Here is a 23,340-nt window from a genome sequence, read left to right on the forward strand (position 1 = left end):
GAGATTAAGTAAAATGGTTTTTCCCCTTCCTTCCCAATTTGTTTTCTGCTGCCAAATGCCTCTCCCTTCTTGTAGTTGTCTGCAGAAGAATCAGTCTTGGATTCCTGCTGTGTCTCCCTTTGGCTTTGCTTAGGTGAGCCCCAGGTTATGCCAACACACACAGGTAGCTGCAAGCCCGGGGCTGTGCTGAGCACTCTCTAATGACGCCCAGCAACTTTCAGATCACCGGTGTGACAAACGAAGGCAGCCCTGAATCTGAGCGACATACCCCTGGGAAATGGCGAGCACCAGAAAAAAAATGCATAGGAAACCAAGACTGCCTGTTTATGGGACTGAGATGTTTGCCGAGGTAGTGAGGCAAACATCAGCCAGCCTGGGCAGGACCGAGCAGCGTGTTCCTGCTTGTGGGCAGGGCACAGGAATCGGCGCTGGGAAGAGGGAGCCAAAGGGAGGATCCAGCTGCAGAGTGGGCAGGGGCTCGGGGAACAGCACATCCTGCAGCGCCTGCTGGCACGGTGCAGAGGGAGGAGCGCTCCAGCTGGGAGAGTTGGGAAGCTGTGAGTAGAGAAGTCCATAAGTAGCAGGGCTGTGGTACGGCAGCCTGGGTGTTTTTCAGAGAAAAGCAAGACGAGGTGCCTTGTAGGGCATTTCCAGTCTCTAGGAGGGCACGTGTTCGCCTCTGGCAACAAGCCCGAGATCCAGGCGCATTTCCCAGTGGGACTCTGTTAGGACATCTCAGACTTGCCTGAATGGCACAGCTCCCTTGGTGGGGTCTGGTGGGAGGGCAGCTGAGCACTGCCTGCCCTGGCTGTTCCCAGTGCTAGCGCTGGTTCACCACTGCAGAGCTGACCTCTCCTTGCCTCCCCAGTTTTATTCCTTGGGAAGTCCTGGGTGGTCCTAGCCACTGCAGCCGGAGGGTTGGAGGTGCCTCATTGCTGTGCACAGGGTGGTGTTCAGAAGAGCCACCTTTATCTCACAGCTGTCTGTCCTCAGCTCCTGACTGCCTGCAGCACGGCACAGTCTGGAAGGAGGAGTGGGAATCTCCTGGTCACTCGTTTGGACTCGGCAGCCTGAAGCAGATGAGGAGAGAGGTTCGTAAGCGCAGAAGCACCAATGGAGACGTCTCCAGCTCATCCCAGGACCCTCAGCCCTCCAAGGTGGGAGATGGCTCTGTTCCCCAGCCCAGCAGTGGTGCTCAGCATGCTTCAGGTAGGTGTTGAACTTAAGGATTTGTCATCATGCAGATTACTTTAAACAAGCCCAACTGCATTGCACAGGCTGGCTGATGAGGATTGAGAAACACTTTATATGGAAAGGCATAAAGGACCCAAGTCTGATTCAGCCTTTCCTGGTGTCCAGTGGGTGCTTGTGGCCTGCATGGGTCAGGAACTGTCCAGTCCCCCTGCCAGGCTGGGATGCCTGAAGGCCAGGAGACACTGTGGTGGCTCTTCCAGCCGCAGGAAGGGACAGCTCTCCAAGCAGCACGGCTGAGCAGCCTTTGTCTCACTGCGTGGGTGACACTGGTGGTGTTTGTTGGCTGGCCCAAAGTGGGTTTGGGACAAGCTTGGGACAGCAGAGTCTTCAGAGCAGCATGGCCAAATCCAGTGCCTGTAGTACAAAACTGTGACTCTGGTGGCTGAAGGGACTACTGGCTCAGCCAGCACTCATGGGTCAGGAATCCTGCTGCTCCAGCAATCCCTTCCCACCACAGCCTGCCTGTGCTTTGCACAGTTGTTCCCAAGCTCCTTCCAGCCCAAACCCACAGCCAGCTTAAGCAGTTTCAGTCCTAACTCCTTTCCTAGCCTGGCTCAGAGGAATGTAGCTGGGAGTGCAGTGGAGATGGGGACCTTGCAACCAGGAGAAGACACATTGATAGCAAAATCTTCAGCTCAGAAAATGTCTCCTTCCTCCCTGCAAACATAAGGGGACAGAATTAAGGCTGAGCTTTCTGACCTCCAAGTTCTTGACTTCTGCTCTCACGTTACAGCAGCAGCAAATCCTGTTGCATGAAGCAGAAATCTATCTGTCTGAACATGCACTATTTCAAACTCTTCTCTGCGTAAACTGTTCCAGACTTGACCAGGAACAAGGCTGTTTACTAACAGCAGAATTAGGAAACTTCTTTACTATTGTGGTGTGTTTCCCCCCTGTTTTTTTAGTTTGCATATTGAGCTGCTGAAGCTTAAATTTGTCAGCTAACAGTTTAAATGTGTTTTATTTCAAGTTGTTTCCCTTTTCCTGATTGCCTGAATATCTCTGCAATTCCTCTGTGTACAGAGTGTGCTCTGCCTTCCTTCCAATGGAAAGAAGGTTTTTCCTTCACTTGGTATGAGGTTTGAAGGACGAGCAATGGTACACTCATTTTCAGCAAATAAATAGAGGATGTTAAACTGCAAAAGACCCATGGCAGTATTTTTGGTTTTTTTTACAAAAGGGTTGAATCCTGCTTCCATTTATGCTGACATAAATCTACAATAATAATGTTATTTTACAGAACTGCATATTCTATTAATCCAAGTATCATAACTAGAATTGAATATGTGATAATAGTTTGATCATTGTATCCTTCTGCAGTTCTCACTTGCTGTGATTGCAGCATCTTTTGGACATTTTACTTTCTTTTTCATGTGTTGTAGATATTAAACTTTCTGACACAAGGGCTGCCAGCGTAAGCACAGCAGGAGGTGTCATGAACCCCTGTGTTAGAAAACCCCTTATGTGCTACTTTGATAGTAAAGGAAAGCAAGGTTTGGAAAGCAGTTGTGGGTGCTTCTGTGATAGGTGGTTTTTACTTTGAAAATCTCTTCTGAGCTTTCCCTCCACCTCCGTTTTGGCAGAACCAAACTCTGTTTGCTTTTAGGATTGCTGTCACTCACAAGCTGCCTCTCCAGGACTAAGTAAGTTAGTATAGCTAAAAACTGAGAAAAATGGTTTCTACAGAGAACATTGCCACGGTGAAGTGGGGTTTTGCAAGTCTGTTGCTCACTTCACATGATTTATTGGACATTGTGTTCTTCTAACAAGTGACAAGGTCATACTGACCAATTTGCCTGAGAAGGTTTACACAACCTTTAGCAATAGGAAACCTCACAGACTTAAAAACTTCATGCAGTAAGGGCAGCTCACTTTCACAGCTGGCCTTTTGAAAAGGATGAAGCAAGGTCAGTTCGGATGGAGAGGAGCAAGACTCCTGCAAACCGCAGACACAGCAGGAATGTTTGGTTCCTTGGAAACTTGTGTGGCTAGTTCTGATTTAGAGCTGTCCTGCGTGCTTCCAGCCCCAGTGCAGCAGCAGTGCTACAGTGAGGAGCTGGATTTAGGGCTGGAAATGCAGAGCGGTCCGGTCGCTCTCCTGGCTGTCCCCAGGGCCCAGCAGGGTGAGGGCGCAGGGGGACACCACACACGGGTGACGCTCCGGCTGTGAGCTCCACAGGAGTGAGCTGTGGCCGAGGGAGGGGGGGAGCCCTGAGGGACGCGCTGCCTGAGGCGGTGTTTGTACGGCCTGGGGGCCTCCTCACCCAGCGCCCCGCTGGAGCCCCGCTGCTCCACCTCAGCGCACGCGGGTGCCGTGAGGGAGGCACTCAGCCCGGGGGGCGGGCCGGGCAGCTGGGCCTGTGTGCACGTCTGTGTCTCTGTGTGTATGTGTGTGTCTGTCTGTTTGTCTGTCTCGCTTTCTGTCCGCTGCCCTCCCGGCGCCCGCCCCTCAGCGCTTCCCCCGTCCCGCTGCAGCCCCCGGGGCTCCGCTCCGGCTCCGGCTCCGGCCCCGCCCCTCCCGGCGCGAGGCCCCGCCCCGCGCGCCGCCGGCGGGCGATAAAGGTCTCGCGGCGGAGCTCTGACGTCACGGGGAGTTAATTTTAAACCCGGACAAGATGGCGGCGAGGGACGCGGCGCGGCGCGCGGGCCCGGCCCGCCACCGGCCCGCCCCGGCAGGTAACGAGGCCCGGCGGAGGCGCCGGGGGCGGCGGCGGGGCTGCGCTCGCGGGCTCGGTCCGGAGCGCGGGGCTGGGCAGCCTGGCGGCTCCGCGCGGCGCCGCGGGAAAGGCCCCCGTGTCTCCCCCCTCCTCAAAATGGCGTGGGCGGCCGCCCGCCCCGGAGGGGCGGCGGGGAAATCGCGGCAGCGGCCCTCGCGCCCGGCCCGCGGTCGCTCCTCGGCGGGGTCACCGCGCTTTCCCCGCTCCGCTGCCGGGGCCTCTCCCCCGCTGCGGTCGGCGGCCCGTGCCGGAGCGGGGGCGGCCCGGGGGCCACTGTCGGTGACCTTATTCCCCGCTGCGGAGCGGCCGGGCCGCACCGGGGGTGCCTCGGCCCCGGGAGCAGCGGGGGCTGCGGCCCCAGGGCCGCGGGGCGCTGGCGTTGCACAGCGCCGGGAGCGGAGCCAGGCAGCCCCGAGGGCGCCGACTTTCCCGGGGCCGCGTCCGCTGGCGGCGGGAGCAGCTCGGGGAAGGAGGTGACCGATCCCTGGCGGCCCGGCCCGCACATGGAGCTGGTGCGCTCGCTGTCAGCGCTGCTCCCGCCTGTAATGTATCCCCCGGTGGGGATGGGACACGGCTTTGGCTGGGTGCTCAGCCTCGGTGTGCTGGAGCCTGCGCACTGTGCTTCCTAAAGTGTGGTTAGTGCTCGGGAACGGCTTAAAATCTCAGCGCTCGTAGCAGCCTCCCTGCCGTACGCTTGGCGAGGGGCACCTGGGACCTGTGAGGCTTGTACTGCCTCGAACGCTGAGTTTGGATCATGTGAGGTTTTCAGCGCTGCACTGGAACACTGAACTATTTTAACATCTTTGTTGTGTAACTCTCACTTAATTTGGAAGCTGAAAGATTGGACTGGGCACAGTTAAACAAAACCTAGCAGATGCCATGTGCCACGATTGGTTTCAATTGCTTGATTTGCAAGCCAACTAGAGATAGGGAAATCTAGCTGCACTATAAGCTGGGAGATAGAGAATGACAACTCACCTGGCTTGATTTACAGGGAGGAAAAGGCAGTGCTTCTGAGCATCAGGAAAAGTTTGATTGTGTTTGGCAGCATTGCAATTTGAATAATTTAAAAGAGCCCAAGAGATTGAAGTTGAGGATATGATACTGCTTTACTGCTCAAGGGCTGGTCTCTCTCCCTCCCAGTCCTGCTCAGTTTTCTTTGATTTCAGTTTTCTGTGGTTTTGCCACTGTCATTTAATTATCTCAAAGCATTAGATTATTGCATAGTTTTCTCAAGGTCATAAAAGTGCCAGCACACCTGTAATAAATGGCCTTTAATTAGCTATGTCATCATTAGCAGTGGAAACATGCACATGTCACATCTGAACTTTAGTCATGGGACAGCTTAGGTGATAGGGTCTGTGTGGATGGCCTGTGCCTGCCTGCAGAAGGGATTTCTGCACATGAAATAAAGCAGAGGGATAGGTTGGAATAGTTACAAGAGCAGCCGTGAAACAGGAGAGGCCTTTAACTCCCCCTGTATCATAACTGAGTGTTGCTTAACAGCTGTTACGTCCTAGCTTACCCTAAAATCAATAATCCTGTTACAGCACCTCCTCAATAATAGCACTAGCACTAGTTTTTTGTTTTTTCAGCTGGAATTATTTTGAAAGCAAGGAGTGGAGTTGACGAGGGCTGTATTCTTTCCTTTTCATGTTCACTTGCCTGCAGCTTAAAACCTAGCAGAGAAATAGTTCCAGCACAGAAGAGTTTTACTTGAATTGTTGTGAAAGCATTGTTTTTAAACATGACAGTCTGTCCTGGTTTGGGAGGCTGGGCAGCTCTTGTTTGTGTTGGGTGCACAGGAATGCTTGAGCCATGTCTTACAAGAGTCCTGATATTTCTTAGGTACCTTGTGTCAACTGCAGTCCCTGTGGTTTGCTTGAATATCAGTGATTAATATTTGCTTGCTGGCTGTACTAACAAAGCAGCACTGACTGGAGTGAGGTGCTGTGATAGATGAGGAGTTGCTTTCTCTTCCTGCCCTAATACTGGAAGGTACCTCATGCTGGCTAGCCTGGACAGGAGCAGGGATTTTCCTCCAGTGTAATAGAGCAGCATTTCTCTCCTGGTGGCTGCACCACATTGTCCCCAGCTTTGAGCTTCCCAAGTTCCAAGCCAGATGAAACGGGCAGCTGGGAATGCAGGTGTGAGTTTTGTGTCCCTGTTGGTTTGCTGGTGTACCACAGTGGTGTTGGTCTGCAGCACCAGCACCATCACAGGCTTCACTTCAGTGCTGCAATAAAAGTACTTTTAACTTTGTGCCTGTTGTTAGCAGACTGTTGTACATCTTATCACAGTCCATGGGAGTTTCAAGGACATTCATGAGGGAAACTACCAAATTTCACTCAAATGTTACCTTACATAAGTTAGCTTTGAATTGGCTTTTGTTCTTGTATTGTGATTATGAACAGACCCCATCCCTGGGACGATTTTTATAGTCAAGGCAGTCTTTCAATGGGAAATTTTAAACTTTAAAATCAGGCCGAGTTGTTGCCTTGTTTTTTAATTTACTTAATTTCTTTTTCTGCTGTTGCTGCGTGCTGTGCCCACAGTGTGGTCTGTGAGCTGCCCGAGTGCATTTTTTCAACTTTTTGCTGAAGGTTGCATTTACTTCTTAAACTTACTGTACTAATTGTCAGTATTTTAGGTTTTATCTTTACCCTCAACTATCTAAAGTGAACAAGGCATAAAAAATATTTTCTAAGTTTCTGTAGTATTTGCCATTGGTCATCAACTGAAAAAAGTCAGAAATACTTATGTATGGTGGTTCTTTAGGCTTTACGCTTGCTGAAGTATGACTGGGTTTCTTTTTTTAAAACATTTTCAGCAACTTGATCTTCCTGAGATGTCCTGGAGGAAAGATAGAAGTAGCTTTCCTTGGTTTTGGAGGGTTGTTCTTGATGTGATACAAAGAATTGTTATCTCATCCTGTAGCTGATTTTAAGGTCATGGTGCTGCGTAGGGAGTTCATTTACGTGAATGCATTTCTGAGTTTGGGATTGGTGTCTGAAAGACCAGAGCCAGAGTTTTAGATACATGTGGAAACATGGCTCACATTGATGTCTGCTGTTGCAGTCAACTGCTAAGAAATGACTGATAAGGAATAAGTGATGTCTTTGAGGATAAGAATTATAAGCAAGGCATTTCTAGGAGCAAATTAATACATAATAGGAACTTGTGTTTTAAGAGCATTGGTAACTAACTTGCCTGACCTTTAGCTTGTGTTCTTTTCTGAAATAATATGTTCTGTATAGTGTTAATTGCCAGAAAAACAAGACTTTGTTTGCTTGCCAAGCTTTTTGAAACATTTGAATATCAAACTTGGAAGGACTGTTGAAGTTCCTTCCTTCAACTCCCCAAGCTGGTGTTTAACTGGAGTTCCTGCTCTGCAGCAAAGCAAGGAGCTCCCTGCCCCCTTTTGTGTTTGGGAGGGAGCCCACATCCCTGTTCTAGGGCCATAATTATCTCTACAGGATGTGTAAGCATGTGAACATCCTCCTAAAGTTATCTGTTCAGTTTGGCTGGAATCTGTCACTGAGAATTTTGGCTGCTCCATGGCAATGTTACTCCTTGAAATAACAAGACTGCTTTATATCTCAGTGTGAGAGTAGTAGATCTTTGAAGCTGTACAAGTATCTCCTTCAATTAACTAGACAGGGAAAAAAGAGAAAAGCTGTGCTAATTTCATTATGGTTTGTAGCTGGCTTCTCTTTAAGGTTGGAAAAACTTACAGTAGAATGTTTGCCACCAAAGATGGCACTTCTGAGCATCCAAGGCAGTCCAGAGGAGCTTAGATGAGTAAATGCAGGTGAGATGGGTGTTGGAATTCCTGTTTGATGCCCACTTATGAGCAGGACTGATAGGAAATCAAGTATAAGGTGAAAGAGAAGTCCATTTGGGCCTTTGCAGAAATGATTTGTGAAAATACAGCTTATTTTAAGAGTGGCCCTGCTCTTGTTTCTCATGTAGGAATAGGTGAGAGGACTGGCAAAAGTCTATGTAAAAGACTTTTGTGTAAAGTGTCTTTTAGGGAAGGGTTTTTTGTTCACAGCTTGGTTACTTGGCCTCTCTTTACCCTTTGTATGGGGGAAATTCTCGTATGCTTTACTAGGATGAGAGATGTCTCACGTAGTTTGTTATGGTTTTTTTCCTAAATGTATTTTCAGCTTTATTTTCAGTGCAGATGATGAGCAAATGGTGATTGCATTTCCAGCCCTAGGTATTGCTGATTTTTGCATGGCAAGGTGGGATTTGCTACTGCAGGTCATAGCAGTTTCTTTTAAAGGAGTAGAAACCAAAATGTTGAAGGCTTGAACTGCTGAGATGTTGTACAGATTGCAGACATGGAATGTAGAATGCAATTCCCACTGAATTGCTATTTGAGAGTAGAACCTAATTTGCTCTTACACAGTTGTTGTTCCAGTGACATCAGAATCAGGTTCCAGTCTGTAGTTCATGTCAATTATAATGCATTTATTTTCCCACCCTCACCTCAGAGATAAGCATGTTGAATTTACAAATTCTTACTGGTCTCAGTAAAATATTTGAAATGTCTTTTTGAGCAATGTATTGGATAATGACTCCAGTATAACAAGGTGCCTTTTTTTTTTTTTCACTTGGATTGAAAATTACAGAAACTTGTTGGAGAACATGTGTCAGCTGCTTGTACCGAGGTGTTAGGGCTGCTTTCCCTGTGTTGTGCATACTTGGAAAAGTTGTTCTCACCTCTTATCTCCTCCAGCAGGGTGGTACTGCTGAGTGGAAGACTAAGTGCTGTTATTTTAGCTGTTTCTTTAAACCCACTCCTGTGATAATACTGCCTGCAAACTTGCTGTCTTTTCCTCTCCTCAACCTCTTCTGCATGAAAGAAAGGGTCTTCTGGCTTTTTCTTGTAGGTGTTCATTTGCCTTGGTCCGTGTGGTGTGATCTGCCTGGGGAGCTGTAACTTCTGGGCAATAAAAGGTTCAATCTGTCAATCCTTTGCCTAATATGGGAATCATCACAGCCCTGATTTCAGGGGAGGAACAGTCACTTGAAGTATGTGAACTCCTGGGCATGGAGACAGAAGGTTGGCCTCCTTTAATGTATTGCTTAGACATGAAATAATAGTGAAAATAACTGCTGTAGAAAATGAGGTTAAGGCTCTTGATGCAATCAAATCACTTTCTTAAAGCAAGAAGTCATCTTACTTTTAAGAGAATTAAGTTGCCTAAATACTTTGTAATCCTGAACTAAGGAACTGTGTTTAAGATTTTAAACATTGCCTTGAAGCTGCCCTCAAAGCAGTTAACACTTATCTTTCAGGGAGCAAAGTCTTAAGCTTGTCATTAGGATAGGGAGGGAGTGCAGCTCAAAATTCTTAAAAGGGACTCTTTCCAACTTCTGCTATGTCAGGCTTGTTGCTAATAAATTGTTTGGAAAAGTGCAGTAAGTAATGATTTTGAGGGTTAGGACATAGAACTGGAGTGTTTTCTAAAGCTAATAGTACTATGGAAATAGCTGCTGAAGACCTATGAGTTATGTGTTGAGATTTAAAAGGCAAAACCCCTTTCAGGATACAATACTGCTGGCACAAACATTCAGAAATGTGACTTCTGCTTTTAAACTTAATTTTTTTCAATAGAAGAATGAACATGCTGTGAACATTTGGCTAGCAAATGTGGTTAAATGCTTGTAGAACCTTCAGATGCTATGAGAAATCTTGCTTGTTTGAGAAGACCCTCGGAATACAATTTGGCTCTTTTAAAGAGGTTGGAAGTTGGCTTGTGAAAATACTGAATATTATTCTTAGAGTCTTGCTCTAAGTACTTTGAGTTGCAGACATATCACTGTGTCATTAATCAAATATCAAACTGAGTTGTTCTTTAGTCTAATCTTTTGTTGATTTATTTCTGTGGTGCATTAGGACTAGATTAAGCTTTAGTGAGCTTTGAAGAGGAGCACACTGCTGACTTTCTCTGTTTCAGTTCATCTTATAATCCTACCCTTTCCTCCCCAGAGCTTACTCTGTGTACTGTAAGGAAAGATTTCATGGATCCCCCAAATGAGGACATTAAGTGTGATCTACAGAGACTGCACTGTTGGTTGGCAGGTTGTGCTAAAACAGACTTTGTTGAGTTGTATTTGCCTCTTTCTTCTTCACCTAAGTGAAAGATGTATGTTAAACCATTGTGGTCTCAACATAGGGTAGTCCTGCAGAAAAGCAATTTGATTGTGCAGATGCATTTAGACAAGTTTGAGAGCTTGATGTGAAGAGAAGTAGTGAGCAGCCCCCTCTGTGTTTGTTCTTGTTGGGATGATGTGTGGCTTGCCTTACCCCTGAGGTTGCTGACTTCTTTCACCTCTATACCTCTAGGCTTGCCTGGCCAGCAGCCATCAATGTACACATGACAGTGGCATTTCCTGTCTCAGGAAAATGTGTTTAAAAATCATAAATGCTTCAGTTGTTGAGACTTGTTTTGTAGCAGTGGCTGATGTTTCTGTGGTGAGAGTTGTGAATATGTTAAAAATTGTTAGGTAAGTGGGTGAGCCTTGAGCCCTTTGAGCATAGAAGGGTGCTTGTAGGGAGCTGAGCTGCTGAAGTTATAATGTCCTTGGGACAACTTCACATGTGATATTGAAATCAATGCTTTTCTAATCTCCTCTGTAGCAGGCCCAGCTCTCAGAAGGTGCAGTGCATTCTCTAGGTCTGTTCAAGGGAATATTTCTCCCGTGCAGGAAGGACTGTGCCAAGCTTGAGGTCTTCCTACCAATCACTCATTCTGTAACACTGACAAACTGAAACCTGTGGCAGCCTCCGTTTGTAAGGGAAGGAAACCTTGTTCTTAAGTGAAGGTTAACAAATGTGTTGGCTACCCCAGCCTAAATCTGGACTTTATTCAGATAGAGAGAAATCTTTGGCAACATACAGTCAGATCCAGTTACAGCCCAGTTGTCTACCCATCTTTGCAGTGTTATCACATATCACCAAGTCAGTTCCTACATGAATATGCTTCTTAACTGTACTTGTGAGTTTTGGGAGTCTGGAGAATTTTTCCAGCTGAACTGGGTTGTAGTTACAGAGCTGAACTTTTCTTTTGGCACCGGTGCCCAGTGAGGCAGTGTGTGCCTCCCCCTCAGCGGTGCTGCGTGCCTGTTTCAGAGGCTGTGGGGTGCAGAGCACATCACTTGGTGTCCAGGATAAGCTGGTGCTGGACCTGGGACAGCAGTGCCAGCACAGAGGGCAGCAGCCCTGGGCTGTGCAGCTGAACTGTGCCCTGCAGAGCAGACTGTGTGCCTCTGCTGTTTGTCTTCAGTGCTAGTTCTCATTGAATTTCTGTGTGAGGTGATACAGTCTGAGTATGTAGGAAACTGCTTGTATTGGGTTGCTTTTTCTGCTGGTTTGGCTTGGGTAGCTGACTTGACTCTGAGCAGTGTTGGATGAGTGGCAGAATTAGCAGGAAAGGCAGTGTGGTGCTGCATGGTGCTGGAAATGGGAAAGAGTGGGAGAGCCCCTGTGAGTGGGTGGTTCAGCCTCAGCTGTGCTATTGAAAGAGGCTTGAAGAGGCAACGGGGAGAGGGGAGGAGGCAGCTGCTGGCACTGTCCTGTTGGCAGAATTAATGTACTTTGAGCTGTTGCCTTAACAAGGGATTTGTGTGTAGCAGCAGCAATGATGCCTGGCAGAGACTCAGCAGTTGTGGCAGTACGTGTGGGGCTTTGAAGTGGATGGACTTAGGTACTGTATCAGTTATTAGGGGTTAATTGCAGGAAAGGCATATGGCGGCCCAGGCCTGTTTCTCTACATGCTTTCTAGCAGGGACACTGATAGAAACTATTTTTGTTGTAGCTATGTGAGAAAAATTTCTTCCTCTAGTGGAGATAAAGTGAAGACGTGCAAAAATTTAAAAAAATTTTTGTTTGTTTGTTTCAATTCTCTTTAACTGTGCCTTGTGTGGAAAATTTTTCCTGTTTTGATTCCCATTGTTGATCTGGGTGTTAATTGTGTTGATGCATATCGTTTCCCCTGTTATGCTTCCCTTTCATCTGATGGGTGTCAGTGGCCCTACCAAGTTAAGAACAGTAAAGAAGGGAGAAGAAGAAGCTGAAATACTTCCTGGAGTTATCTGCAGGTAGTTACTGTATCAGTTTTGCAAACTGTGTGATCTAGAGAAGACAGTTTTTTAAAGAAACCTATGCTCTCTCTGTACAGCCCTTTGTTCTTTGACATGAAATGTAGGATTCTGGGGTTCAGTGCTGGAAAAAACTGTCTGGAAGGCTCTCAGCTGCAGGAACTGAGAGATGGGAAGCTGAGTGTGAACTGAGGTTGGGCTGAAAGAGCACTTTTAGTTGGAAGCCACGTTGAACTGTTAAGGTTGGAAAATATCTCTTAAGATCAGAGTCCAGCTGTTATCCTGGTGCTGCTTGTTCACCACTAACAGCATGTCCCCAAGTGCCACATCCACTTGTATTTTGAACACTTCCAGGTATGGTGATTCCACCACTTTCTGGGCCAGCCTGTTCAAGTGCCTGACCACCCTTCCCATGAAGGAATGTTTCCTAATATCCAGCCTAAACCTTCCTTGGCACCATTTGAGGCCATTTCTTCTCATCTTGTCACTTGTTACCTGAGAGAAGAGACCACCCCCCCACCTCACTACAGCCTCCTTTAAGGGATCTGTGAAGAGTGCTGAGGTCACCTGGAGCCTCCTTTCCTCCAGGCTAAAGTCCCTCAGCTGCTCCTGATCAGAGCTGAGCTCTGACCCTTCCCCAGCACCTCAGGGTCTTTCTTGCAGTGAGGGGCTCAAAGCTGAACCCTGTATTTGAGGTGTGGTCTCACCAGTGCTGAGTACAGGAGGTTGATCACCACCCTCATCCTGCTGGCCTCACTGCTGCTGCCATTCAGCTTGCTAAAAGCAAAAATGAGAGGTTTGAGCCTCTTTGGCTTACTGTGTTTCCTTACACTGGTGTTTGTGAGTGACAACTTGTTTATGCTGGAAATGAGTAGGACACCTGACCCTCTGGCTTATCTCCTGTACAGCCTAAGGAAGCACTCACTGCTTTCTGCTGAGCTCCTGTCTGGCTGTGGTGCAGATGCACCTTGGTGACTGAAGCACCTCTGACTGGCAATGGAGACACCAAACATGGGGTAATTGCAGTTGGTGTCTCTCACTTCATTCTTTTCTCCCTATTCTAGCTCAAAATACCAATTTAGGTTAGCTGCTCATTGTTTGAATTACTGGCTGCTGACATGAGGGTACATACAAGGTACATAGAACACAGTTATGGCCTAAACCAATTAGAAAATACTGACTTCTTGACTGAGCAACAACCTTGGATAAAACCACTCTGAAATACAAGCAGAAGTCTGCCTGGTTTAAATGTGTGTGGCCTGCAAGGATCCAGTTAGCTTTCAGTGTTCATGAGGAGCTGTCACTTGCCATTTCCAGAGTTCATGGTGAACTAGGGCGCTGTCAGATCTGGAGTACTCTCATTCCCATCCTCAAGAGCCTGCCTGATGGGTAAGAAAGGGGGGAAAAGTGAGCAAGAGGCCTTTTAATGCTTTAATCTGCCCTTAGTGTTTTAGTACAGCTTTCTTTGAGGGGGCTGGAAAAGCACTGGTGAATCTTACTGTGGGATCCTGTTAGGTCCTGCAGTGAGTGTGCTGTTAATAGCTGTGATTTTTGGGCAGAGGGGAAGAAGGATGAGAGGCATGTTTTGCCACTGTCCTTACCGTGCATGATTTTTCTTGTAGCTATGGAGAAACATCTTTCTTACCAAGTTCATAATGTGCTTTCTAAAAAGCAGTCATTTAATATAGTTTTTAATTTACTGGGTTTGTACTGCTTTTGGCTTAGCCTCTGCTTATTGGCATTCTCTTACTTGTATTGGTTGAGAAGAGCAGAATTTGAGGGTTGACTTTTTTTGCTACACATTTTTGTTACATGAAGTTTCCTTCTTGCTTTTTTGTCCCCCTAAAGGGAGAACACAAAATGCCAGCTTATCAGTGCTTTGTGCAGGGGGGAGCTGTCTGCTCCTGCATGCCTGCCGACCATTCAGCAGAGGAGCAATTTAAGGCACTTAGGAGTAGACAAGCCTATTGTTTGATTAGTTGTGGTGCTTCAGAGGTATCTAGGTCATCAGAATATCATCTTATTCCTCTTTCCTGACAGAATTGTAGCTTCAGGTGCTTCTCGATTCAGCTCACAGTTATGTAACAGTTCTAGATCTGTCCCTTTAACATCCCATTGCCCTGAAGGAGCACACAGAGTTAAATGTGGCTTTCCCCCTGTACCCTGCCCCTACTCCTCTATTGGTCTTATTGGATGTCCAAACAAGTCTTTGGAACTTAGCTCATCAGTCCTATTTATAGCTGAAATATTCGAAACATTTAATTATTTCTGGCCTTAAAATGAGCTACTTGGCACTATTTACTAGTCAGCAATAGGAAAGCAGCGATGCATTAAGGTCTGTGTTAGTTTCATGTGAGTTTATTCCATGGAGTAGCACTGCTGCAAAAACGGGAGGACAATTTTGTGGCTTAAATCTAGTGACTTTTTTTTTTCCAAAAGATGTGTCCAAATAAGGTTTGAAGGTTAACATATTTTCTTTCTGTGCTCTGGTACTCACTTCGCACATGCCTACACTTCCCTTCGTTCACTACATCAAAACAAGAAATGCTCAAGCAATTTGTCTCTCTTCTCTCCAGGAAAATTTCCTACGTGGAGCACTGAGAGAATGCCTTACTTTGAAATGCAGTGCAGCAGTTTCCTCATGATCAATTATTTTAAGCTTTTGATTCAAGCCATGAACTCCCTCAGTGTGTGGAGGTTGAACCAAATTTCAAGCAGGATGGCTTGAGCTTAGTGTAGCTTGCTTCATTTTGCTTTTCACCGTTCAGGTGATGGTGGGGGAGCCTGTCAAGCATCTGTATTGAAATGTGAGCAGGGGACTTGAGCTGCTGTTGTGTGGAGGCAAATGAGTGGTGCTGTAGAGCACCAGGAAAAAGAGTTCAGGGATGCTCAAAGCTGAAGGGTCTAGGGGTGCTGGAAGTCTTGATTTGAAGTTGACTTCTAGCAAAGTGCAGGTTTCTGTACAAGCGATATAAGACTACCAGCCAGAAGATTTACTGCTTTATACTCTTTAAACTCCTTGTTGTGGATAGAGCAAATGGAAGTACTGATGAGGGACAGCTACACTGATGAAAGTGACTTAAAACTAAAAAGCAAATGGGATTTAAAATATTTTAATGTTCTGTTGCATTTTTGGGCAATTGTGTTCAACTCAGTGTCCACAGAAGCAGTTACTAATTATGATTCAGTGCTTGTTGGTCAGAAGCCTTTACTGTATCTAAAACCAAATGAGTTTAGCAATTAGTATGTGCTTTTTTTTAAATGAAAGGATGTGGATAATGTGTTCAAAGAGTTCAAGCTGTATGTAGGTTGAAACTTAAAGGTAACTGTATTTTCTGTCACAGTCCTTAAAGGGAAGAACTTGCATTTAAAGCAGGCTGTCTCTCATTTTCATAGCGTGCAGGTGTCTGAGTGTTTTCACGCTGGTGTTCTTACACTGCAGCACAAGTAGGTCAGCTGCTGGCTGTGTACTTAGGGGAAGCAGGAATTGGCTTTTCATTTTACCTCATGCTTTAAGAAATGGGTTATTTAGTGGGGTTTGTTCAGTTGAAATACTGTCTGCATATACAAGAAGCTACTGTTCTCAAAATCTGGCTTAGTATTTCAACAAATGGTGCTTGTTCTGGGTACTTAGCTGGTGAGAATAAATAGCAGTCCTGCTGTAGTTGTTACTGAGTGGAATGAGGAGTTTATAGGGAAACTGAGTGGTAGGATCTTCCCTTGGCTATATTTGCTCCCATTCAGATCTGTCTGCTTCTGTGTCTTGCTGCACAGCGTTGCTTCTCTTGTCTCCCAGCCTGTTTGACCTGGGTTGGGAAGGGATCATGTCAGTCAGAGCCATACATTAGCCCACAGGTTCTAATGGAATAATTCAGGTTGGAAGAAGCCATAATGACATAGGAACTGATTGGTGAGCAGCCACAGTAATAGGTGTGAATGGATGGCAGAGTTCAAGGGCGAGTCCAGTTGATCATCTTTTTGCATCAGCTCCAGACAGAGCAGCAGATCTGACCTTAGTCTGGAGTCTGCTAGTTCAGTGCTACAGAAACTTCAAAGGTTAGGTTAACATCCTGAAAAAAGAAAAATATAGCTGTGACTTCCTGGACCTGCAGCACTATGCTACAAGTTCTAGTGCCATATGGTTTGACAGATGAGAACTCTTATGTATGTACTAAAAGCCTGAGGTACAGATCTTCTGTGCACATGGGAGTTTCCAACAGCACAGTGATCAACCCCATGAGTGAGTTTGGTGAGTCGATCAGTCTTCAATCCTGTGGCAGGATCTCTGTTGTGTGTGCAGAACATGGAGCATTCCTCTGAAACAACCACTCCCTGTGTGAATGGGTTGGGTTGGTAACTCCATTACTGGTGTTAAAATGTACTATAAAAAACAAGCAAAACCCCCAAACCAACAAAAGTCTGTTGTTTGGGTTGCCTCTGTAGCAGTACTGAAATGTATTGTTATGGAGACCTATGAGGGGATGCTGCCTGGAACTTTGCAAGTCCCAAGTACTGTCCAGCAGGCTAGGAAGTAGAAGTAGTGTAGTAGGAGAAGTTAGTGTGGAAGTGGCCATTCTGTGAATGCCACCTCTTCTAAAGTTAGTAATCATCTCTTTTATGCTTGATTTGCTGAGACTGGACTATTGCAAGAACCTAGAGCAGTCTGTGGGATTTATAACAAATCAGATTAAATTCTGAGTTTTGAGTAGTACACTGTGACTGTGCTGGGGCAGGTGAGGAGTGGGGGACAGCCAAGGGACAGGGCTTTGAGTTCTGAATTGCATAAACTCCTGGCCTGAGCTGACCAGACAGTGCTGTCAGCATGTTTATTATTATTATACTTTGAGAATTTCCACAGTGCTCTTGCAGAAAACTGGACTGTGAAGGGGCATGTTTCTTGTCCTGACCTTTGTTTCCAGAGGCTGTACTGAAAGTAATTCTTGGAAGTGTAATGTGACCTCTCTGGCCATGATACTGAAGCCTTCTAGAAAGGCTCCCTGAGTGCTGCCTGAGACAGCAGCTAGCCAGGGTGAGCAGTCACAAGGCAGGATAAAGGATCACAAAAGGGTGTGACATCTGCCTGGGACACCTGACAGGGTTGCACATGCTGATTTGCTGCTGGGACGAGCAGTGGCACTTGTTCTGTAGTTAACATGCTTGACCTGTGCAATGTGTGTCCTGTGAATTGCCAACTAGTTCAAAATCTGGAAAGGAGGGGGGTTCTCTGCCACTCCAGCACCAAGTTATCAAACCAGCTCTTCTGGATGGATCAAGTTGCTTTCACAGCTGTCAGCACTGCAGGTCTCCACCCTCTAAAGTGCTTGACTGATGGCCATGATGGCCTTTTCTGTAGGTAGGTTGGGAACTTGTAGATATATTAAGCTGGTTAGTCAAAGGGAAAAAAAAAGCCAACAATCCAACTTGACCCAAACCAACCAAAAAAACCCAACTTTGTGCTCTGGGTTTGACTTCCAATTTCTGCTGGTAAGTGAAATCTAATAGGAGTTGAGTAGGGTCTAGGATGAATCATCTCTCCTGTTCCCTCTGAGCTAATGAGCTTCAGTGGTGCGGAATGCTGTTAACAAGGTGGGAGCTTTTAATGGGCATATTTTGTGTAAGCTCTTGATAGTACTATCTCCTTGTGATAGGGAGAATTTGCTTGTTTATAAATAACTATTGATAAAGGTCCGTTCCACTTGTTTGTTCTGAAATCTTCTTGGCCTGAAGAGGTTTTGTGTGGCTGTGCTCTGCACTGGCACAAGGTTGCTGCTGCAGCTTGAGGTCTTTGGGGTCTGACAAGTTTTGATGACTTCCAGGTAGGACAGGATGGTTAATGTCAGGCTCCAAGGGAATGAAGAGAAGCTGCAGGTGTGGCTTCAAACCATTTTTCAGTCTGCCCCAGTTTACAGAACCAATCCCTTACTGCAGCTGTGTATTTAAGTGAAGTGTGTATGTAAATAAAAGAATATTAGGCTGTTCCAAGTAACCAAGTTACACTACCAGGAACATACCTTGAATAGAGGCTGTGAGATGTTGTGTCAATGTGTTTGCTAAAGCACAGGCACCTCTTCTTGGAACTATCTGACTTCAATACTTTTATCAATAGAATATTCCCTTTATGTTTGTAGGCTGTGATGTTGGAAGCTTTCTTTCTGATTGTCAAAATCTTTGTCCCTCCATACCTGGGCTATCCTCTCAAGTTTTCTGGCCTCCAAAGGATCCTATCCTTTGCCTATATGATGCAAAGCCTGTATAGAAACTCTTTCAATAAAGAGGAGAGGGCTTATTAAATGTCTGGGAATACAAAACCTTGAGGCCAAAAGAGAGAGACTTTCCTCTGAAGTGCTGACCAGTCAGTGTCAGTGTAGTTTGTATAGTTTGGTGGCCCGTTAACAGATTTTCTTTTAAAAGTTACTTCTTTCAGTTGTCAGGCCTGCTAGTGTAATCAATGTTTTGGCCTGCTGTATTAATCACTTTGAGCTAGGGTGATGCTGGGGGCTGTTTTGCACACCTACTTGGATAATGTTGCAGTTTGGTTCTAGCTGCTTAGGATTTAAGCACTCAAGTGTACTTCCTGTGCAAACCAAGCACCATGCAAGCTTAGTATGTTCAAACCATTTTTTTTCAAGATTTAATACCATTGGGCTTTGGGACAGCACAAGATTTGATGCTTGGAAGTGGAAACATTCTCTGTCATTTTGCAGTTAAATGAGGTGTTGTCAGAGCTGGGTAAGGAGAAAATTGCTGGAGAAACTTCAGGGTCACTGTGTTAGCAGTTTTTCAGATTTATGGTGATAACTGCAGTGTCTCATTACATGCACAAAACTGGAGCCCTGCTCATAAGTCTTTTGCTGAGAATGGTATCTCACATGCATGGTCTGACAGGAATGCCTTGGCAGTTCCTGTGAGCATTGGCAGGTTCCCTGCCATGGGTGAATGAACCTGTGTGTTCCATGGTGCTTCATGGCTGCATCCTGCAGGAGAACACTCCTTGTGGGCTGCTGCCACAGGAAACCTCTCTGAGCAGCACATCAAGGGACTGGGGGTGGCTGCTGCCTTGGCTTGGAAATGGAAACATGACTAGAAGAACAGTGTGCTGAAAATCATATGTGATAATCCCAGATAAGTAACTGGTAGGAAGGTGCCTTGGTCAGGTTTTTGCACATGGGCTTCCAATAGAACATGGCAAAATTTAAATTGGGAGTGGGAGGCAATTCAGTAAACACAAAGAAGCTTTCCAGATGCTTGTCAGGAATGGTAGAGTTGATTTCTGCTGTGGGACAAACTTCAGTGTTGTGGTGCCTGAACAAGAGGAAACTTCACCTTGGACAGGGTAGTTTGGTTTTCTTTTAGGCCTCCAATCCAATTAACTCCTGAATTCTAAAAGTCAAGAATATAGGATATTTGCACTGATATAGTGTATGTCTGAAGGGCTGTGTTACCTTACATTCATTAGTAGCTTTAATCTGAGTTAGAGTTTTTTTTCAGCTACTGTTTTGTCCTGAAAGGGTATTAATTGTTAAATTGTGTATGAAATAGTCTCTTAACTGTTTTTAAAGAGTTGATACTTACTGTTGCTAAATCTTGCTTAATAGTGCGCTGTGGGAAGAAAATGAAACCAGAAACTACTTCAATGGGCTTTTTTTGTTTTCTTATCCCAGAAGTGTTAGGGCATGCACATGTTCAGTAATTTGTCTTGCAGATAGGGAATAGGTATTCTAAAGTCTGTGCTGTATTGAGACTTGAAACAGTGTTGGGATTAGAGAGGAGTTTATTCATCTGATGTTTGTTATCCTGGGCTTCCATTCTAGATCCATGGTCTTGCTTGTGCCTGTTGGCAAACAAACCTGTTGACAGAAAACATTCATTTCCCCTGACACCCTTACAACAAGAAGGTGGTGATATAAAAATGCCCTTTTTCAGTCCTCTTTCAAGCTTCTCTGAAATGATTCTTTTTTTTTTCCCCAGATAAAAGGCCCTTGACTTAAGATGCCTTTAAAAGGGGTTTTGAAGCTGAAAATCAGGGTTGGGGTTTTTTTGTGATTCCTTAATACATATCTGAGAGAGAGAGATTTGAAATATAGGCTAAACACAAAGCTGATGAAAATGCACAGGGAGCTTCGGTTGGCCCCTTGGCATTCCCAAGAACATCACCCTTGCTGCTGGAGATGGAAGCCCAGCTCAAGGCTTCACAATAAAAGAAAAAGTGTTGTTTGCCCTGAGCTGTGCCTCACTAAAATGTTCTCACCTGTCCATTTGCAGGTAAGCTTTATGAAGAGGAAGAGGACGATGCCCTGCCGGACTCAGACGCCCTGCCCGACTCAGATGACGAGGTGGAGCTGGATAAGCCACGGCCCATACAGATTGTCCTTGCTCATGAAGATGACCATAACTTTGAATTAGATGAATCAGCTTTGGAAAAAATCTTGCTTCAGGAACATATTAAAGATCTTAACATAGTAGTTGTGTCTGTAGCAGGAGCTTTCCGCAAAGGAAAATCTTTTTTGCTGGACTTCATGCTTAGATACATGTATAACAGGGTGAGTAGTTTGGATTTTTCCTGCAGGAGAAAAGTGCTTTGGTATTTTAGTAATTTCTCTTTGTGTTTGTTAAATTGAGCATAAATAGAGCCAGTCAAAATTTTCTGATACATTGGGGGGGAGGGGAAATCACCTGCTCTGCTTCTACAACTGTGAAGAAGGGTATTTAAGTGACAGTTTTTCAATGTACCCTGTCTTGCAGTTACCAAGGGAATTTATTGGTGTCCCAGTGTAAGTGGACACAAGAAGAACTTGAATGATGAAGTGTGATGGCCTTTAATTGAGCTTTGGGGAAGGGCTTTTCCAGGTGGTGACTTGGAGGAGCCTTGCTGTGACTTTATCTCCTGAAATCATATTATAGTACTCACTTGCCCATTGTTGCATAAATAAAAGTCTTACCAGATAGCTAAATCTGCTTAAATATGATGTATGACAAGAAAGAGAAAGCTTCCTTTTTCCTGCTTGGAATGCATTTCTGAATGGAGTCCAGGAACTCTTAAAATCATTTTAAGTTATTGATTGATTAAAGCCTGATCCAAAATTTAATTTCTTCTTTTAGTTTGTAGCTTTTGGCTAGTGTTGTCTTGTTTTGAGCCCTTGGCTTACATGGAAAAGGTGGAGTGGGATTTTCTGTGAACCATACACATCTGCCTGTCACAGTTTGTGGGGTGTTTCTTTTAATCTGCTTTATGAATATTGACAGGTCAGTGTTTTGTTGCTTTTTGAAGCTCTTAGAAACCCAGAACTGATTCCTTTTTTTGTTACTGTTCTTTGGAGGTAATTTGTGCTAGCTGGCTTGAGGGAAAATGAAGATGAACCCTGCATTTACAGGAAGTATGAGAGTACAGCAGAAAAGCTGCTGATAGTTGGCAAATGTAGACTTCCTTCTCTCAGTCCCAGTGGTGCCTGTTATTGAGTTCCTCTCCCTCATTTTGGAAGAGCTGTGGAAGAAAGACCCTGAAGATAGGGTCTCAGGGTAGGAGGAATCCAGAGTAGCAGGCTGGTACTCCTGACTTCTTGAGACTCTTTTAACCTAGGGAGGAAAAATTTTTCATTTATTATGGATGGTGTTCAAAATTAACCAAACAATAAAACCCCCACTACTCCCTGCAAACAAAGAAAAACACAAACTCCTGCATCCAATGATCTGAGCAAGGTGCTGGGCTGGGCAGAGGTAGTGTGAGTTTCCTTTTGAAAACAGAAGGGCTGGGCTTTAAACAAATACTCTTAATTTTCAGATAGTGAAATAAAACAAATGTTCATATAACAAAACACATTGAAATGCTGTTTCAGCCTTGTGTATCAGGCCTCTCTGTTTCCTTTATTGTGCAGTCACTTTTCTCAGTTTTCTATAAATGTCCTTCAAAATAGCATTTGTTTCTCTTGAACTGAAGCTGAAAGCAAGCTTGCCAATCTACTGTAACAATTGTTTCTTACCAAAATCAGAGAAGTCTTGCTCTCCATGTGCTGCTTCTGGCCAGGTATTTCCATTCTGAAGATGTATTGCTTGCAGACCTTTAGTTGAGCTGATCCAACTCAGTGATGCATCAGAAGACACTGCACTTTGCTGAATTGTTTTTCTGCCAGCTCAGTGACGTAAATTGGCATAGGGAGGGAGTTTGACAAGCATCAGAACTGCTGCAAACTGATTGATGGGAGCTGGGGGTGATGGAGGATAAATGCAACGCCTCCTCTTTGGAGCACTCTTGAGTTGTATGAAGTCAAATGATATCCTCTGCTTATCCAAATTTAGTACAGGAGGAGAGATCTTGGTATAGTTTTATAGTACTTAGTCTGAGCCCTCCATCTTTAGTCAGGCTCAATTGCAAGTCTGTATTTTCTGTGAACTAAATATTGCACAGAATACTAAAACGACTGCATTCAGTTCATGTGCCAATCAAGCAATTTTGGGGTGTCCTTTTATGTGGACATTAACATACATGCATAATGAAAAACTTGCCAATAAAACCTTCAGAATCTCATTTTCTTGTCTTAAACTGAGTGCCAGAGGTCATGTGGAAAGTTGGCATTGTAACAATCTCAGTGGTGCCAGCTGAAGTCACAGGTAGGATTTTGGCAGGGCAGAGGTTGATCGCTGCCTTCAGGGAGGTGGATGTGTCATTTCAAGCGCTGATCCTTGGTGCTGTGATTGCTCTTTTGAAATGGAACAGCAGCACTTCTGTACTCAGCAAGCTGCTGCACGGAGCCTGTAGTGCTGAGCTTTAGTAAGAGTTGGGTGCAGCAACACCTGTAAGTTTAGATGGAAAAGTTTATTTTTTTACACCTTCTTAGTTAGGGTGAACTGTGTATTATTGCCCTAAGCAAATAAAGCTGCATTGGGCTTTTCCTTAGTGTGGAGTAAAGTTAGAGAAATTACCCTTTAGGGGACTGAGATAAAATTGTAGAGCAACTTCTAGCTTGATTTCAGGTAGGAGCCTTTTTTCCCTCCTCCCATCTCTGGAATATCTTTCAAGCCAGCTTGATGAATAGATACTTAAAATACTGAGCTTTAGCTAAGGAAAGATGCAGGTAACAAGCCAGGAGTGTTTCAAAGTGATGCAGAGGTCAGTCAGAGGCAGGTTTAAGTACATCATCCATGAGATGAAGCAGCTTCAGGTGAAGCTGAGCCTGTTCAAACACCAAAGTCTCCTGTGATGTGAATCACTTGTGAAATCAAATGAACTCATATCTAGTGCTCATTGAGGGACTTGTCAAAC

At 45.3% G+C, this 23,340-nt stretch overlaps 1 protein-coding gene across 6 annotated transcripts in view; it reads left to right on the forward strand.

The window, feature by feature from the left end:
• Positions 1 to 262: 262 nt before the first annotated feature.
• ATL2 (atlastin GTPase 2) overlaps positions 263 to 23,340 on the forward strand; it is a 38,935-nt gene continuing 15,857 nt past the window's right edge. For 2 of the 6 annotated variants that reach the window (XM_014268729.3, XM_014268730.3), the window contains exons 1-3: positions 263 to 557; positions 994 to 1,209; positions 20,346 to 20,623. In XM_014268729.3, the coding sequence (XP_014124204.2) occupies positions 278 to 557; positions 994 to 1,209; positions 20,346 to 20,623 (774 nt within the window). In that variant the 5' untranslated portion in view covers positions 263 to 277. Of the gene's footprint in view, positions 558 to 993; positions 1,210 to 3,772; positions 3,931 to 20,345; positions 20,624 to 23,340 lie in introns of those variants that run through there. The other 4 variants (XM_074536942.1, XM_074536943.1, XM_005489354.4 and 1 more) reach the window with 3 other exon arrangements.

Source organism: Zonotrichia albicollis, chromosome 3 (assembly GCF_047830755.1).
Source record: "Zonotrichia albicollis isolate bZonAlb1 chromosome 3, bZonAlb1.hap1, whole genome shotgun sequence".
In the NCBI taxonomy this organism is placed as follows: Eukaryota; Metazoa; Chordata; class Aves; order Passeriformes; family Passerellidae; genus Zonotrichia; species Zonotrichia albicollis.